This window comes from Laccaria bicolor, genomic scaffold, assembly GCF_000143565.1.
Source record: "Laccaria bicolor S238N-H82 LACBIscaffold_2 genomic scaffold, whole genome shotgun sequence".
Lineage (NCBI taxonomy): Eukaryota > Fungi > Basidiomycota > Agaricomycetes > Agaricales > Hydnangiaceae > Laccaria > Laccaria bicolor.
Window position 1 is genome coordinate 2939087 of NW_001889873.1, and position 16502 is coordinate 2955588.

At 47.1% G+C, this 16502-nt stretch overlaps 6 protein-coding genes across 6 annotated transcripts; 4 read left to right on the plus strand and 2 right to left on the minus strand.

Annotated features, from left to right (window-relative positions):
- Positions 1–603: 603 nt before the first annotated feature.
- LACBIDRAFT_306131 (uncharacterized protein) lies at positions 604–1395 on the plus strand (the record flags this gene model as incomplete). Its single annotated transcript, XM_001874890.1, has 4 exons — positions 604–608; positions 694–818; positions 871–1028; positions 1087–1395. 4 exons carry the CDS (start codon positions 604–606, stop codon positions 1393–1395), a joined length of 597 nt encoding a protein of 198 aa, XP_001874925.1.
- Positions 1396–1582: 187 nt separating this feature from the next.
- On the plus strand, positions 1583–2914 carry LACBIDRAFT_306132 (uncharacterized protein; the record flags this gene model as incomplete). Its single annotated transcript, XM_001874891.1, has 5 exons — positions 1583–1751; positions 1805–2001; positions 2056–2307; positions 2360–2436; positions 2488–2914. 5 exons carry the CDS (start codon positions 1583–1585, stop codon positions 2912–2914), a joined length of 1122 nt encoding a protein of 373 aa, XP_001874926.1.
- A 101-nt stretch (positions 2915–3015) lies between these two features.
- On the plus strand, positions 3016–4714 carry LACBIDRAFT_306133 (uncharacterized protein; the record flags this gene model as incomplete). The annotated part of the gene is made up of 6 exons (XM_001874892.1): positions 3016–3478; positions 3530–3660; positions 3714–3863; positions 3913–3985; positions 4037–4434; positions 4490–4714. The coding sequence occupies 6 exons, from the start codon at positions 3016–3018 to the stop codon at positions 4712–4714; spliced, it is 1440 nt and encodes a 479-aa protein (XP_001874927.1).
- A 67-nt stretch (positions 4715–4781) lies between these two features.
- Positions 4782–7283, minus strand: LACBIDRAFT_306134 (uncharacterized protein; the record flags this gene model as incomplete). The annotated part of the gene is made up of 11 exons (XM_001875423.1): positions 4782–5207; positions 5260–5623; positions 5677–5748; positions 5804–6071; positions 6124–6225; positions 6288–6389; positions 6442–6607; positions 6658–6742; positions 6795–6889; positions 6955–7057; positions 7117–7283. 11 exons carry the CDS (start codon positions 7281–7283, stop codon positions 4782–4784), a joined length of 1950 nt encoding a protein of 649 aa, XP_001875458.1.
- A 191-nt stretch (positions 7284–7474) lies between these two features.
- Positions 7475–12063, plus strand: LACBIDRAFT_306135 (uncharacterized protein; the record flags this gene model as incomplete). Its single annotated transcript, XM_001874893.1, has 20 exons — positions 7475–7862; positions 7915–8093; positions 8148–8225; positions 8277–8404; positions 8452–8536; positions 8586–8681; positions 8739–8806; positions 8862–9182; positions 9235–9534; positions 9592–9777; positions 9826–9913; positions 9966–10196; positions 10260–10359; positions 10416–10523; positions 10573–10715; positions 10766–10906; positions 10963–11228; positions 11279–11380; positions 11434–11653; positions 11710–12063. 20 exons carry the CDS (start codon positions 7475–7477, stop codon positions 12061–12063), a joined length of 3582 nt encoding a protein of 1193 aa, XP_001874928.1.
- A 151-nt stretch (positions 12064–12214) lies between these two features.
- On the minus strand, positions 12215–15703 carry LACBIDRAFT_306136 (uncharacterized protein; the record flags this gene model as incomplete). Its single annotated transcript, XM_001875424.1, has 8 exons — positions 12215–12806; positions 12863–13029; positions 13075–13428; positions 13480–13524; positions 13576–13712; positions 13762–13870; positions 13924–15040; positions 15087–15703. 8 exons carry the CDS (start codon positions 15701–15703, stop codon positions 12215–12217), a joined length of 3138 nt encoding a protein of 1045 aa, XP_001875459.1.
- Between the last annotated feature and the right edge of the window lie 799 nt (positions 15704–16502).

The following is a 16502-nucleotide window of genomic DNA, read 5'->3' on the forward strand; positions in this document are numbered from 1 at the left end:
CTGGAGTCGGATGATGCTGATGCACTCACCACCGAAGACGGTTTGCTTCGTATAAAAGTGGCCTTACCTCGCGACTCCGAGAGCTTGTGATCTGCCAGAAATTGCTATATGACCCCCCTTGGAGGCTTTGCGGCCCATTACAGCCGATTTTCTGGGAGCTTTGAAACTCGAGGGGGAAGTCGACCAGAGCAACCCCACCAAAGCTAGCGGTGGGATCGTTATCAAACCCATAGACGACCTTAAAGACGAGTCTTTCCAGGGAATCGACCTTTGTATCGATGGTCTTAAAGAAAGTTACATATCAGTCATCATTGCCCCTATAAATCATTGCTATGTCTGTCTCGTCGCCCCCGACACTTCCTCCTCTACAACTTACAGAGCCCCAATCCCTGCCAACGAAATGACCTATAGGCAGGCTATCAATCTGATGTGAATTGGTAAGCTAGACTGCGGCCTTCAAAGCTTCAAATAAATGGTCTGTCTCAGATATCTTGAATCTGCAGCGCTTCACCAACTGGTGTGCACATTTTCTGTTACAATGTCTTTGAGGACGAGTTGGAGGCTGCACACTCTCTACTTGACAAAGAGGAACGAAGAAGGTCTATGAGGTTAGTTGATGTTCTACAAAAACCTGAATGTTTTGACAATTTTCAAGAGTACTAACATACAGTGATGATTTAATTTTATCATCAGATTCATGCCAAGTGCCACACATGATGAGGCATCTGGTTTTTGGGTCCAGAATGTCACTCTTGCTCTTGCTGCCCTGGTTCCTCATCAGTCAACACTTCTAGGGTGCAAGTTCATTGGGACAAGAAGTATGTTTTTACAGACCTAAAAAATGAGTTGGGTTCACCATTTTCATTTCAGCCTATCAGCTGAGGGAGAGAAAGAAGCAAGCAGATGCTGCTTTCCGACCAACCAACGGCAACTCACAGAACCCCAGTGTTGTCCTTGAAGTAGGCTGTTCAGAGAGCTTGCAACAATTGAAGACTGATGCCAGGCTGTGGATTGAACACATGCCAGAGGTTAGTTAACTAACTCCTGTTAAAATTGTGGTCATTTAATCACTGGTCACTACCTCAGGTTCAAATTGTTATAATCATATCAATTGACCCCGGGCCTGTGCCTGCTCACCCTAATCTTCCAAGAATTACCATTGAACTGTGGCGTGGTGTTGCTCCTCCCAGACCTATATGTGGTGAACATGCTCGGAGAAGGAATGGCCAGATGGTTTGGCAAGCTGATTGGACCCATCAGGCAGGTCCATTCTATATCCTCCTTGCGGACATGTTTGGCAGAGGGCAGGTGCCTGATGAATATGGTGAGGAGGAAGATTGCATCGTTCTAGATTCAGAAGCCTGGCGGGAGGAGATCATCGAGGCTTATCAGTGATTCTATTGAGTAACCACATCGAATGCCGCCATAGTCACTTTGTTTCGCAATTTTTTTGTAGAGTATCTACGTAGATTTGGCTAACAGAGTTGTAGGCTTTGGTTCTGTTTGAAACGAAGGATTGAACGAGCTTGATCAATCACTCTTTCGTCACTCTACAACTAGAAACTCTGCAAGAATTTCATCAATGTCGCAAGACACTCCCTCCAAAAAACTAGCTTTATACGTTTGGCCAGGGCAATGGGGGTTGCCATCTTTTGATCCTTTCTGCTTAGCAACTGTCTTATATCTCCAACTGGCCATCCCAGAACAATTTACAGTCACCGAATGTGCCAATCCAGACGTGTCTCCTAATGGTATGTAAGTACTTCTTGCGCTCAATGTACATCTAGCTAACAGTGGAAATCAGGACAACTGCCCTTTCTCGTTCATGACGAACAGGTTGTTGTATCTTTCCCATCCATCATCAAATACGTCGTAGGCCTCGGCAATTCTGACCCTTTGACATACCCAAATGCAAACTTGGACGGTTCTTTGGAACAACTAGAAAAAGCCCAAAAGCAAGCATGGTGTGCACACGTAAAATCCAACCTCGGAGATTTAGTGGTACGCCAACCTCTACCTCTCATCCCCGCTTCATTTCGCCTAGTAAGGATTTAGTACCATATGCTCTACTCGGTGCACGAAAATTGGGTGGAGGTTACCCACCCAGCGCTAGTGTCTATGTTACCTGTTCCACAACGGTATTACGTTCCGGACAGGATACGTAGCTTGTACAAGCCACGTCTGGAAACGTCTGGATTGTGGAGTCACCTTGTGAATGAAAAAAATATCGAAAAAAATATCAAGTCCCAATCACCGAAGCCAACACTCCGCACCCCCGTATTTACACAGGTTTTTGAGCAAGAAAAGGTCATCAGTTTTCCTACAATCGTACTTATGCATGTTCTCAACATTTCCGTAGTTTGCAGAGAAGGCCCGTTCGACACTCTCAATTTATCAGCGTCTCCTGGGGGGCAAGGATTTTGTTTACCAGGATTTGTAAGCGTACCATTGTCGATTCCACTCCAAGTTTGACTAACACACCTGGAGTCCCACCTCATTGGATGTTCTTCTCGCAGCCCATATTCTGCTTTTGGTAAAACCTCCCTATCCGAGTGCTGTACTCAAGGATCTTGTGAAGGACTGTTTCCCGACTTTGGCATTACACGCTCAACGTATCTACGAGAGAGCTATAGGCCCTAGCCACCCCGTAGCAGGGACAAAACACGATACAATCAGCTTCGAGATCCCAACTTCATCAAAGGTACCAGAATCTAAACGCAAGATCAAGTCTCCAGAAGATATTTATCATGATCGAATGCGTTGGGCATTCTTTGGCTTATCCATCGGTTCTCTCGTTGCGTACCTCGTTGTGGTGGGTGCCCCAGTTTTGAAACAGCTGAGGTTGGCACAAGCGCAACCGAGAAGCGCAAATGATATTGGCGTTGACCTGGAAGACGACGTGCTTAGTAGTTAGAATGATTATCACTATTATGTTTCTGGTGCTTCACGTGAGAGGAATGCATGAAAGTTGTTTGTAAGAGTTGCTCAAGCCGAGCTCAAGCGCTCAAGTCCAATATGGACGATGACTTGATTGTCATTGACGATGTTGACGTTATCGAATCTCAGCCAGGTCCCTCCTTTACCATCGGAGCTGGAGCAGTGAATACCCAATCATTCTATGCGAATTCGCGTCCAAGATCAGTCGCAGAACGGTCATTGGCCTCCTCACGCCTTCGAAGCTCCAGTAACCCTCCTACCCACCCCACAATGGAAACCTCGGAACGTACGACGCGATCATCTATAGCGAAGCCCAAGGCGCAGCCGAAGCTGAAGCTCAAATTGAGCGAAAAGGCCGCAGCTCAAGCGCCTGGAATGTCGTTCTTGGGTCAATATGATCATGAACTAGATTCAGATGACGATGATTTGGCGTTTGAGGAGCAGTTTATTTTGCGGATGCCCCCTGGTGAGGATGCTGATAGGCTAAGGAAAACCGTAGCTGCTCGAGAGGTTGCAAATGATGTCTGGTTCAAGTTCAAGGGTGAGTCGCAACACCTTCGGGGATTTTGACACATAATGACTGGTGGTTTAGACTCTCGAAGAGCTGTGTTTCACATAGGCAATAATACCTACTCTTCGAAACTCGTAGATCTTCCTTGTATTATCGAGTCACAGAAAACGCTGGACAGCAAGCAAATGTTCAAGGTGGCAGATATATGTCAGGTGGCCGGGTCTCTCACAGACTCTCAAACGTTTCTTATTTAGATATATCGCAGATGTTAGTGGTCGGAAACAAGATTGCAGATGAGAGCCAACTAACGAATCACAAGAACTTCAATATCGACGAGTTTATTTGGCCTCATGGGATCACTCCGCCTTTACATCACGTTAGGAAGCGCAGATTCCGGAAAAGGGTTAACAGACGGGTATGTTTTGTACACGCGATCCGTCGTACCGCTAAACGATGTGCCACAGACCATCGAAAGTGTTGAACAAGAGGTCGAAAGACTCTTGGACGAAGACTCGCTAGCCACGGAAGTTAAATATGGCATGCTTCGACCCTTGGGCAGAAATCACTAAGTGCTGATGTACCATCCAGATATTTTGGAGAACGTCAATCCAGATTTGTCGGACTCTGAATTCATTGAACAGGAGGAACCCCTCAACGCCCCAACGCCAGCAATATCCGACACGGGCGATGCCGCTACACCTGGTGACGATTTAGGCGACGAAGAAGGCGAAGAGGAAGAAGAAGAAGGAGAGGAGGGCGACATCGACGAGGAGCTTGCAGCTGAGCTCGACCTAGCACTCGGGGACGAGGAAGGTATCGATGATGATGAAGAGGAAGAAGAGAGTGAAGAAGAGGATGAGGAGGATGACGACGACGACGACGAAGTACAAATAAGAAAGCTGCTCAATGAGGAGATCAGAGACTTGGAAGCTGCTGTTTTCAAGAAAGGCAAGGAAATTGCCAGCTCAGCCAATCCCCTCATACGGGTTTGTCTTTTTCGTTTATTATTCATCATCCACTGCGGCTAAGACTTGTGATTAGAAACGATTTGAGGATGCGCTCAAAAAGCTGACATCTGATTTGGAAATGAAACTCGCACAACGGGACGAGATGAAGGAAAAGCAGCGGCTTAGAAAAGAAGGTATTGCAGTGGATGCCATCGATGATACCGATCCAGACATCATCGGGAATGAGGAAGGGGATGGAGATGAGAACGAGGAAGATGATGATCTGTTTGGGCCAGAAGAGGGAACAGAAATTCGTTGATGTGTTTTACTTTTCCTCTTTTAGTTTCTGAGAAATTGATTCATACCTTATACGAAGTCTTTGTAGCTTATGAACACGATGGTAAGATACATACAATACTAGCCTGCAAAACCAGCGGCACATAAACGAGGCAAATAACTGGTGCAAACCACACCGATAGAACTTCCCAACTCAAAATTGCCGCCTTCATTTCTTCCTGTCCAAGAAAGAGCCAACCAAAACCCAAGAGTAAATGGGCTGCGTATCTCAGAGCGCGGATGGGCGCTGCTGAGGACGACGAAGTGATCGCAAGCGGGACACCCAGCAACACGGAGAAGAAGACCGCAAGGGAAAAGTTGAGCACAGCTGTGATGGAGATAACCGTGGATGCAAAGCAAAGGTTGAGTGCTTTCAAAACGGTTGGCAGAGGGGCATTTTCAGATGTTGGTTTGGATATAGTGAGGGTCAACAGGGGTATGATGGCAAAGAATATGAATAGTGTTGGTGAAAGAATCTAGAGGCAGATGGTAAGATCCGAATAATGGAATAATCACAAGTAAATTTACCTGACAGCTCTTCATGAACCACGATCTAGTCAGTATGAAGAAGAGCAAGCCACCAAATGTGTGGGTTGCAGCCATGATCAACAAAGCGGGTATCACAGGCCTTCGTCTCTTCCTCCATTTCAACGGGCTGTTTGAAGCTTTCTCCCTCGTTTGCGAAGACTCCTCGGAATCGTCGAGTACCCAGGCAGCGTCGACCCACGTACCCAGCCCTTGAAACATCATCGCGACACTAATAAGTATGGCACTTGGTAAGTAACCGCCTATTTTAATGAACCGTTCGGGACCAGTTAAGATAAAGAAAAAGAAAGACGCATGTAGACGCTCCAATAGGTTGTTCATGGTCCGGAGGGTAGACTCGACGACCCTTGCAACGATGCTGTGTTATTTTTAACCACACCGCTGTTGAGTTCGGCTCACCTTCCTATTGCATGAAATCCATGCGGTCCTGTGGAAGGAACGGCAAAAATCGTTATTGCATCTATCCGAAATCTAGATAGTGATCATCAACCTCAACCAACGCCACCGAGAGCGAGAAAAAAATTACTGATGGAACAACCCATGCACACCGCTGGCGCGACCCCGAGCTTGGTATTTTAAATGCCGAACAACATTCCTTGCGTGATATGCATAGGATATAACGCCTTGATGATTGCGAATCATTGACGGGATCCAGGTTTTTCCTTGTTTGTTTATCGTGTCCTCTTGAGGATGGAGATGGTCGTAAACGGTCACAGGGACGCCGCCTGTGTAGCGAGAAATTCTTTCAAACGAGTTTAAGAGGTCTTGGTTGGGCAGGCGACCATTGATCCCTTCTGTATACTACATATGAAATATCAGCAGCCTAGTGATGAAAAGAAAGCCGACCAAAAAAGATTCCCAAATGAGAGAATGAGTGACCGGGGTAGTCGATGTTAAGAGCTGCCCAGATTACTCCAGAGGAGATCTTTAACTCTTCGGCCACTAGATCTGTGAATCATAGAAGGGTGAGTGCGTGACAAAACCATACAGGACAGATTAAAATCGCGCACTTTGTTGCGTTGAACCATGGTATGCGCTAAGCCACGCGTGCATACCATCAAGATGCCCATCACTAATGACAAAAACAATGTCCTTTGCCCAGAGAGAATAACCTGATTCACATTAAGCATCACCAATCGAAAATTGAAAAAGAAAAAAGCAAACGTTTGAGGAATCCAGCCAACGCGAGTACCGTAGATATCCCACGCAGATTCAGCATTCCGTCGCCTTCATCTGTAAGGCTTGCCCAGGAAGCGCTTACCACCATTGCTTCAGTCCCGGAACCCCGAGGTGATGATATTACTGCATATGCATTGGCCCCTCTGGTAACCTAGGGAAAATCGTCAGCAAAGGAAACTAATGGGCACCGATTAGGCCCACTCCTGAGCTTAACGAGAACGAATATTCCTGGGTTGACGCGGAGAGGCCGAGTTTGCTAAATTCTTTTCGGAGGACTTGAGCACGACTATAAAAAAAATGAGTTCGAGGCTAGAAATAACAGAAATTCATGCTCTCACTCAATGCTAGTAGCATTTGCATGTTTCAAAGCTTCTAGTTGTTCAAGGTATCTATCGGCGGCGTGAACATCACCCCAATTCCAGTACGTGCTAACCTAAGTGCACATGAATGAGTAATTTAAAAAATAAAACACGCAGAAACCATTTCAGTCGTACGCACCTGGGCTGGTTGTAGTGCGTTTTCGTCGATGTAGGTGTTCATTGACAGGGGCGTTGAAGGAATGCTGAGCATCCACACATATCCCAACAAAAAGAGAGCAAGCCTGCAATGATATGAGGTTAAATTATGTTCTCCCAAGTATACCCTCGAACATCTCCTCACTTTATAAAGGGCAAACGGTGAGTCAAAAGTGCAACCACTGCTTTCTGCCGACGTATGCGGTTTTGGTGGGCATTTGCCGTGGCTGAAAACTTGGCCTTAATTTTGGAAAGGACCTTCGAGAGGACCTTCCTCCATAGAGGGTCCTCTCGTTCGACGTTGGCGTCCATCGAAGGAGAAGGCAAAGGCTGAGTCCTTGCGAAACTGGGTGGTAAGTATAGAAGGACAGGACGTGCGCGTGACTATTTAGCCGGTGACTAGTGTGTAAGATATCAACTTGAACTTCATTCACCAAACAGCGTTGTGAATTAAAATAAGTCAAACAATTCCTGGCCGCGACTGCTTGGTCTTCCTTCACTCTATGCCACCAAAACGCAAACAACGCGGATCCGTTTCTTCAAAAGGTCTCGCTTTTGGAGACGACCTCACGAGGATCGCGCCTCTAAAGGATAGCACTTTGCCATGGTCCTGGGTTGGCACTGAGATTACTGACGTGGTTGACATCACGCTGGAACATCTTCTCTCGACTTGTGGGCTCTCGGAAAGGAATTGTTATCCCCATTGTCCTAATAAGTATACGTTCTTCAAGAATGTCGAAATGAAAGGACTCAGTTCCAGCGCGGAAGGGGAAATCGAAGACGACGTGATTGTCATATCTGACGACGACGCGCCACCATGCACTAAGAAGCTATGTAGGGCGAATCCGAATTGTTTGAATTATTTGGGGCAGGAAAAATGGGAAGAAGAGGGTCCGTTCATACTTTGATGTCCTTCTTACTTGGTTGTCTGACCATAACCAAGAGGACGCTCGGGAGTCGTTTATCGCCTCAGCCAATTTAGGCAAAAATCCGATGCTTGATTCTCGAGATCCTGACTTGCCAGTTGGCCTGAGGGTAGGACTTTTGCTTGACAAAAGAAATCTGACTTTTCTCAGCATACAGAATCTCGGTGCTACATGTTACGCCAACGCTTCACTACAAGTAAGAGTGAAAATGCACACCTTTCCGTCAGTGCGACAACTCATTCCTTGTCAGGTGTGGTATCGAGATCTCGCCTTTCGTGAAGGTGTATACCGCTGCCAGCCACCAGATGGAACAGAAGACAGGTTTATCGTAGGTTAATGTCAGCGGTCCTCTTTTCTTCCGGCCAACATACACATTCAGGAATCGCCCATCTTTCAACTGCAAGTAACATTTGCGGCGCTCCAGAACGGCAATCAAAGCGTTTTCAACCCTGCTAAGCTTGTCGAAAGCCTTCAACTTCGTACGTCTGAGCAACAAGATGCTCAAGAGTATGTTCTTTGTAATATCAAAGGAGTTTACTTTGATTATGACGCAGATTCTCAAAACTTTTCATGTCCCATCTCGACGCCGAGTTCAGGAAGCAGTCCATGCCCTCGGTGAAACATCTCGTGACGAATCAAGTAAGGGTGTTAGACCTTGTTGGTCCTGATTATCACGAACCCTGTACAGTTTCAAGGACAACAGGTTTACGGAACCATTTGTCACGCCTGCCGCTCACGCTCAGAAAGAATAACTGATTTCTTGGAGATCGAGATCAACTTTGACGTAAGTTCAAAAGGTTTTTCTATGTACTTCTCTTGAAGCTGACGATAGCAATCAAAGAGCAACAGCAGACTTGAGGATCGCATGGCTACCTCCCTTCTACCAGAAACACTCGTCGATGAAAATCGGTTAGCATCGGTGATATAAGGTCTATGAATCTTCTGACACACCCTCGCCCTGCAGATATTTTTGTTCACAGTGCAATGAGTTGAAAGATGCTACACGCTACACGGAACTCCGCCAATTGCCGCATGTTCTTCATTTTTCCTTGTTGCGCTTTGTCTATGACTTTTCTTCAATGGAACGAAAGAAGTCGAAGCATTCAATTTCTTTTCCGACCATCCTCGACATGTCTCAATTTCTTGGCAACGAGAATGACAGAAGCCAGGCTGCTACTTCTAATGGTGGGCATAAGAGTAACATCTATGAATTGCGCGGCATCCTTTTGCATAAAGGTGCAAGTGCTTATCATGGCCACTATGAGGCCCAGGTTTATGACCCAGAGTATGATGTCTTGTTTTTGTTTTCAAAAAAAAAAAAAATTAACCGCTGCCAGATTACAGTCATGGTTCCAGTTTAGTGATGAGACCGTGACGAGGATCAAGTCGCTCGGAGACAAAATAGTAGAAAAGAGATCTGAAGTAAACGGTCGCCGATATGTTGACGAAAAACATAAGGATCAGGCTCGAAGGAATCGAGCGAATGCACGAAAAAGGCGCCGGGTATGCGATAGCGACGAAGATGCTATAGAGTGTGTCTCGGGTTGTACCAATGGTCAACCTTCAACTCCTCTCAGGCCTAACGTGATGGTGTCGGGGACGTCATCGTCAGCGGTGGCATCGTGCGACGACAGCAAGTACGGACCCCCGAAGCAAAGCATCCCCTTCTATCAACTAACTTTTTTTTTATCAAGCACCATCACGTCCAAGGATGCCTACATGCTTATTTATACCAAGAAAGAACTCGGTGAAAAAGTGAACGAGTCTGTCGCTGTCGCATCGACACGTATCAGCACTCCCTGCCCTCCTAGTTGGGCCGTTGATGCTGTTCGTTTATTGAATGCCGCTCATGAAGGTGCATGCGAAATTTTTGAGAGCAGGTAAGGCGGTTAGCTCTCATTGTATTTTTATCCATTTAGCCCTTCCAGGGAGAAGCTGGCCAAGAAACGTTTCCAGGATGCAAGAAAAAAGGTGATGGACGTCTATCGCACATGGAATACGCTGCGACCTACGATGGTGGGCGTTTTCTCAATGATTTTTTGAACAGGCTCATCGAATCAATCTGCAGGACTCCCTTATCATCGGTCAGGAGGCGTTAGAGGAATGGCTTTCGAAGGCTTCTGTCGAGACAGGGCTCGGGCCTGCACTTATTGAGCAAGATACTGAAGACCCTGAATTAGACCCCGAATTAGTTGGTTCAAGTCCTCAGATTCAAAAAGTGATATCAAACCGAGACATCCTTTGCTGCCACGGCAAACTTGATCCTAATAAAGCAAGGGACATGAAACGCATTGCCAAGGTAGGTGATTTCTCGCTAGTCTTTGCGATTCCTGATTTGTCACGATCATCCCTATCCATTTAGAAGGGTTATGACGAAATTGTCAAGAACACATATTGCCTTTTCGATCCAACTCCGACGCCGTCTGATGTATGTGAGGAGTGTGTCGCCACGATTTTTCGAGGTATGAGATCCCTCCTTTTGCATACTTTTTGTACGAACTATCCTCGACCTCAACAGAACGCCTTTACCAGGTGCAGCACCCCGCCCTTGTCAGAGACTTCGACCGCATCTCGGATATCCCTGAACATTGTGAAGGGTTTTGGATATCTAAAAAGTGGTTGAAAGGTATGGTCGGATTGTTGTGTTTGGTAATACTTTTCAACAATATGGCTAGATTGGAGGCTATCAATGCCCAGAATGCATGTTCCTTCGCAAGACGATCCCCCTCCTGATTCCTGTGACTTTGATAAACATGTTCGATGTGAACATGGCGGTTTGACGCTTAACACGACAAACCGTTGTAAAATTTCCGAAGAGGCGAGCAGAAAAACTGTCTGGTTGATGGAGACTAACTTAGACCATCACAGGCAGTAAAATTGCTGCAAGTATCATTTCCTACGTGGAATCCTACATCAAGCGATGCAGAAATATGTGCCGTGTGTGATGCACTCATACATATCTCCAAGGAGGATAAGAAAGAAGGTCGACGACGGGCGGAAGATGAGAAGGCATATCAGCTTGATGTTCGCTCGATATAGGATTGAAAGCTAACACATCTACTCAGGCAATGCTAAAACACATGTATAACTCGTGGGCCATATTCCCACTAGCCTCAGAGAACACACCTTGCGCTGTCATTCCTACTCCGTTCTACAAGTGCTGGAAACGTTGGGTGGACCATCCAGCCGAGAACACCAGGCCTGATACTGTGGACAATGAGCCCTTTTTTTGCGAACACCGCCTTCTCATATTTGACCCCAACTGTCAAACTGATGTGGATTCAACCGTCACTGTTATTCGACGTGAAGAATGGGATGCATTGCAGAGATTGTTAGTTCTGGGTTATGTCTACCGTTTAGTTTAACGATGACCATTTTCAGGTATTCTGCAGGGCCTCTGATTGACCTGGAACAGCAAATTTGCGACGAAGAAGTTAATTATGGTCATAGCATCCTTGTTTGCTCAGACTGCCGCTTGAAGAGGTGAGAATGTTATACATACTGCCTGGTCCTAGGTTTAAATGGGCGTCGAACAGGAAGACTGATTGGGATAATGCGGAGATCATTGTCCGATTCTGTGGTTCCAAGACTGAGACCTCCAACATCAAAGTCCCATCCCAACGCAAGCCCATTACGACTTACTCGTGTAATGCTGGCGTGAGGCAGTCGAAACGACTTCGTCAGATCAAAGAACATGGCGAAAGACGGAGATTCCCTGTTTCGAAATCAACTTCTTTGAAGGAGATCAAGATCATGGTTTGTGGACGTTTGTTTCATCCCCTTAGTTCATTTCGTGAAAAGCTGCTGCTTAGATCCAAGAGCAATTCAAGATACCAACTATATGCCAACGTCTATTCCATAATGGTGTAGAAATTCATGATAACGAGGCCACGGTGGGACACCTTCAATTCCTCGCCGGCGATATCCTCGATCTACAAGAAGCCAACGAAGTTATCGAAATAGATTCTGATTCCGATGACCCCCCGGCCAGAAAGAAGCGAAGAGAGGAAGGGCAGGGTTTTAATGGTACATTGTTGAGCGGGATGCCAAGCTCGCGTGAGGATACACCCATCTTGATTCCCTTGGGAAAAGTATGCTCAGCATGCACATTCTCAAATACGGTTGATGCTCTTTCATGTACAGTATGTGATACAGTCTTTGGATGAATAATGCTATGGAACAAGAGCTAGAAACTTCCTAAAACCCAGCAGATAAGATAGATAGGGCGAAACTCCTAATCTAGGTGACCCAAAAAGATAGTTCATTGTAAAACCACAACAGTTCCCTGTACTAACTAACCCAAGATGAAAAAAAAAATTACACATATTCTGGGAGCGGTGACAGGTTGGTACCTGCAGCAAATCTGGTTGAACCAGCCCCAGGCAATAGAGGGCGTGGTTGTTGTTGAACACTACTCGGCACAATATCGAGTATTGGTGTCCTAGCTTTGAGGATCGAGGTTGCAGCAACAATAATATCAACCTCGGTAGAAGCAGTTCCGTTTCTTTTCACAGCTGTTGCAATGGCGTCTTGCGTAGCGTCTGTCAACTCGCCAACAGTGACGCTCTGCATTGCCGTCGTTTCTGACTGTTGCGTGGGGATCCCACCAGTCGCAACGGTGCGATCAGCTATAACTCTGTGCGCAGCTTGAACGACAACATTCTGCGCTGCAACTGCCAAGCGGCGGGTCTGCGAATGACCGTGACCAGTTATTTCCTTGTCATAGGCGTCTACCGTCTGCTCCAGAACGTGCTTTTGTTTTACAAGATCCTGAAGTGCGCCCTGTTCCGGGGGAGAAGTTGAGACAAATTGCGACTCCGCCTCTTCTGTTACACGCTGTGCAACATTTTCCAACACCCGCTTGACACGGGTGTCGGGAGACTCCAAGACTTGGGCTGGGCGCTTGGCCCTGACAGAAAAAACGGGGATGAACATGGTGACACAATGTGGGACGGACAAACAGACCTTTGCGGCGCTTGGAACAAGGCCGAATCGCTTGTGCTCCGTCTGGGGGGGTCGCCAACGAGCGACGGGCGACGAGAGCGAGAGAATGACGGATCAATGGTAGAGGTGGGTGCAACAGTGAGATTGAAGTTGTGTGTGAGCTGGCACTCCTGGTTCTCGACGACGAACTGACGAGAGGTCAGTTTGAGAAAACGGCGAAAAGTGCGACAAACCTTGGCAACAACGGTGATCTGGCAGCTCTCTGCATCGAGAGTAGGAATGCCCGTTAATTGATCATCTTTCCACATTAACCAGGACGGGAGATGGGGAGAAGTGTATTGCACCATAAAGTTTTGCGAGGCGGCTTGAGGATCCCATATCCGCGGTGTCCAGGTCCATCGTAGGCCGCAATAAGCCACGCCTGGCGGCGTTCCGGCTAACTTTCGATGAAACGGACGAAATTCCCATTTTCCATCACCAGCCTTTTTGGCTTCTATATTCCAAATATGATTTCCTTTTGATTTAGCTTTCTTTCCATCCTCGTTGAAGCGCAGGATGTATTGCTGACGCCAGAGGTAGTTTCGAATCTAATGACACAGAACCTAAGTTGTTGTCGTGCACACCTGTGAGTGACAAACCTTTTTCATTGGAATCTTTTCTTCTGGGTAGCCTTGTCTGGCGAGCTGAATCGAAAAAATCAATTAAAGAAATCAATTAGGCAGTTTTCGCCTAACCTCTTCCAGAAATGCGGTTGTAAAAGCTTGAATACGAAACTTGAACGGGCGAAAGTCGGGCGATTCATCCAAACGTTGCATCTTTTTCGCCATCAGGGTCTGGTGAATATGATCACCCTTCGAATCAGTAGCATCCACTGACCCAAGGATGAGTTCTAAACGAATGCGTGGAAGATGAAAACCCACAATTCGAACAAATTTGATTCAAATATTCGAAGAAAATGCGGTCAACTTCTGCTCGATATTCCGATGGCACATCCGTGGACGGGTGGGATGTAGGAGCATCTGAGGAAGACTTGAAACCATCAAGTGTTAGTGTTAAGCTTGCAGACTTGACATAATACTGACGGTATGTGTCGCAAGCCTCCCTGGATGGGACTCGCTCCCGTCAGATTCGGAGCCATCCTCGTCCTCTTCGTCGGAAGGCGGGGAATTCTGCGTGGTGCTGGGGGCGGTACTGAGCCCGTCAGACGTGTTCGACGGAGATGTAGCAAGAGGTGCTGTCGGTTCAGACCCAAAGTACCACCCCTTTGAAGTTGTCGCCTGTGGCACGGCGGGGGGCTTTGAGACTCTGGCCACAGGAGGCCAGTTGTTGCCTGGATCTGCGAATGCATCGCGGTATCCATAATTGAACGAGTTTGGGAAGGGAGGGGGACCGTTGATTGAGCCAGAACGCGACATCCTGCCGACGGGAGGACCGATAGCTGAATTGGAGGCAAGTGGTTGTGGTATGGGCTGCATTTGTGCAGAAAAGGCATCTAGACTATTTGACGCAAGTGCTGGAGGACCTAAAATTGAGCCGGCTGATAAAGAGTGTTGGTGTCGTGTTGTTGGGACAACGGGGTCAGACCAGGACGACTGCAGAGGGGGGAAAGTTGACTCGGCACCCGCAACGAGAGGTGGTGATAGATCCAAGGCCGCTGTCGCACTGGGAATAAAATTGGGAAAGTTGGGAGGCTGTTGTTGGTTTGTAGAACTGAAAGGACCGTGGTGCGAAAACATAGATGAGGGAGATGGAGGACGGGACTGAGACAAAACAGTAAGGGGATGAGGAAGGGGCGCAGGAAAAGGATCCGAATTAGGTATCGGTTCTACTATTGGTATTGATAGTGGAATATCCTCCTGTGGTTCTCGCTTCAGTGCTTTCACTGATCTGTGCTCCTCTAGTTCCGAAGCGCAGCGTTTCCTTGATTGATCGGAAATGGTCAAGTGATTAGCATTTTCGACCGGAGCAGCAATAGCAGCCGATGAAAAGCCAGTGGAAAGCTCTGGAACGGGAGCAACAATGGCAGAAGGAGGAGATACGGGAGGAAACAAAAGAGGCGTTTGCTCGCCGACCGATACGAGAGCAATCATGTTACAGACTTGTTCTATGCATGATTTCAGTTGGTCAACCTTTATATTGGTTTCAGTGCTGTGGTGATTCTGAAAAGCGTCTTGAGCATCGACGGCAATATTTGCAATGCTAAGAGTGTATCAGAAGGAAAGTAGGAACGAACGGAAAAATATACTTTTTGAAGAGGTGATTGATGTATTGACGGGGCACTAGATCTTCTTGCTTAGTGACAATGGCTTCCGCTGGAGGAGAAAAGGCAGGAAGTTGACGGGTGGGCATGGATGGGAAAGAAGGGGGTATGGGATTAGTCGGGGAGATGGAGGTATTGGCACGGCTTCGACCACCTGGAAGTGCGGCTGGGCCAAGGGCAGACTCAAGTGATGATGTGACACCTACGGTATATGACGAGGGTGAGCCGTGAAGTGAAGGAGAAGGTGCCTGAGGAGTAAGAGCTATCGTATTTTCGGGAGTCATGTCCATCGGTATCGAACTCTCGAGCATTGCGAAAGGATCGATGTGAGGATTGGGATCAGACATATAAGAGGGAGGTAGAATAGACGGCGAATCGACAGGTTGCATAGGGATAAAAGGTAACGAAAGTTGAGGACTAGAGAGCTGCATAGGTTCGTGTTTTTGGAGAAAGAGAGAAGCTGAATCTTGGGGAATAATAGGAACACCAAAAGATACGGCTGTGAGGATGTCTGGTTGAGACTGCTGTATTTCCAAACGAGACTGGCCAAGTTCCAAACGAGACTGGGCCATCTCGATGCCCATGTCTTGTTCATAAGCCATATGCAAAGATCGATTTCTTCGGCACGTGGACCAGGGTGGTACAGAGCAGGAGCAGCGTCGATTCAAAGTCGATTCAGAGTCGATTGCAAGGAAAAGAGTAAGTTTTTGTCTGCAAGCTGGGTGTGGCTATAATATCGCCAATATCACTAAATACTTATTGCCAATTTCTGCTTCTTCTGTTCTACTCTCAAGCTCCGTTGGTCACAATAGTCACATTGCATCAAGTACACCTGACTCGTCACGAGAGCTTGTGATTCAAGTAAAACCCTTCAAACTAGTAACAGCTACTACTTCATCAGTATCTTCGCCTTCCCGGACTTCTTGACCGCTCTCTGTCCCGTCTTCTATCACTACAAACAATCGTTAATCATCCCAATCCACCAAAAGAGAATAAACACTCACTCGTACCGCGACGACGTATGCCGCTCGTATCCACGATCACGATCACCTCGTTCTCGATAATCATCTCCACCTCGAGATGATGTCCGGTAATCACTCCCAGACCGTATTGGTGGTCCACCAGCAGGTGCTGCACCTCCGCCAGCAGGCGCGCTGCTGGGAGGTGCCATCTTCCGCTTCTCACGCTCTTCTCTAAATTTGGAAAGCATGTTGCGCAGTTCGTGATAACCTAGATGCATCTGCAGCGTATTCGTCACCAAGGAGCCGACAGACTTCGCCATCCAAACTTACTTTACCACCAAAGTGATCGGCAAGTCGCCGATCCGAGTCGAGGACGGACAGGTATGCTCCACACACATCACATACACGGAGCTTTTGGTGTCCAGATGCTCCCGATGTA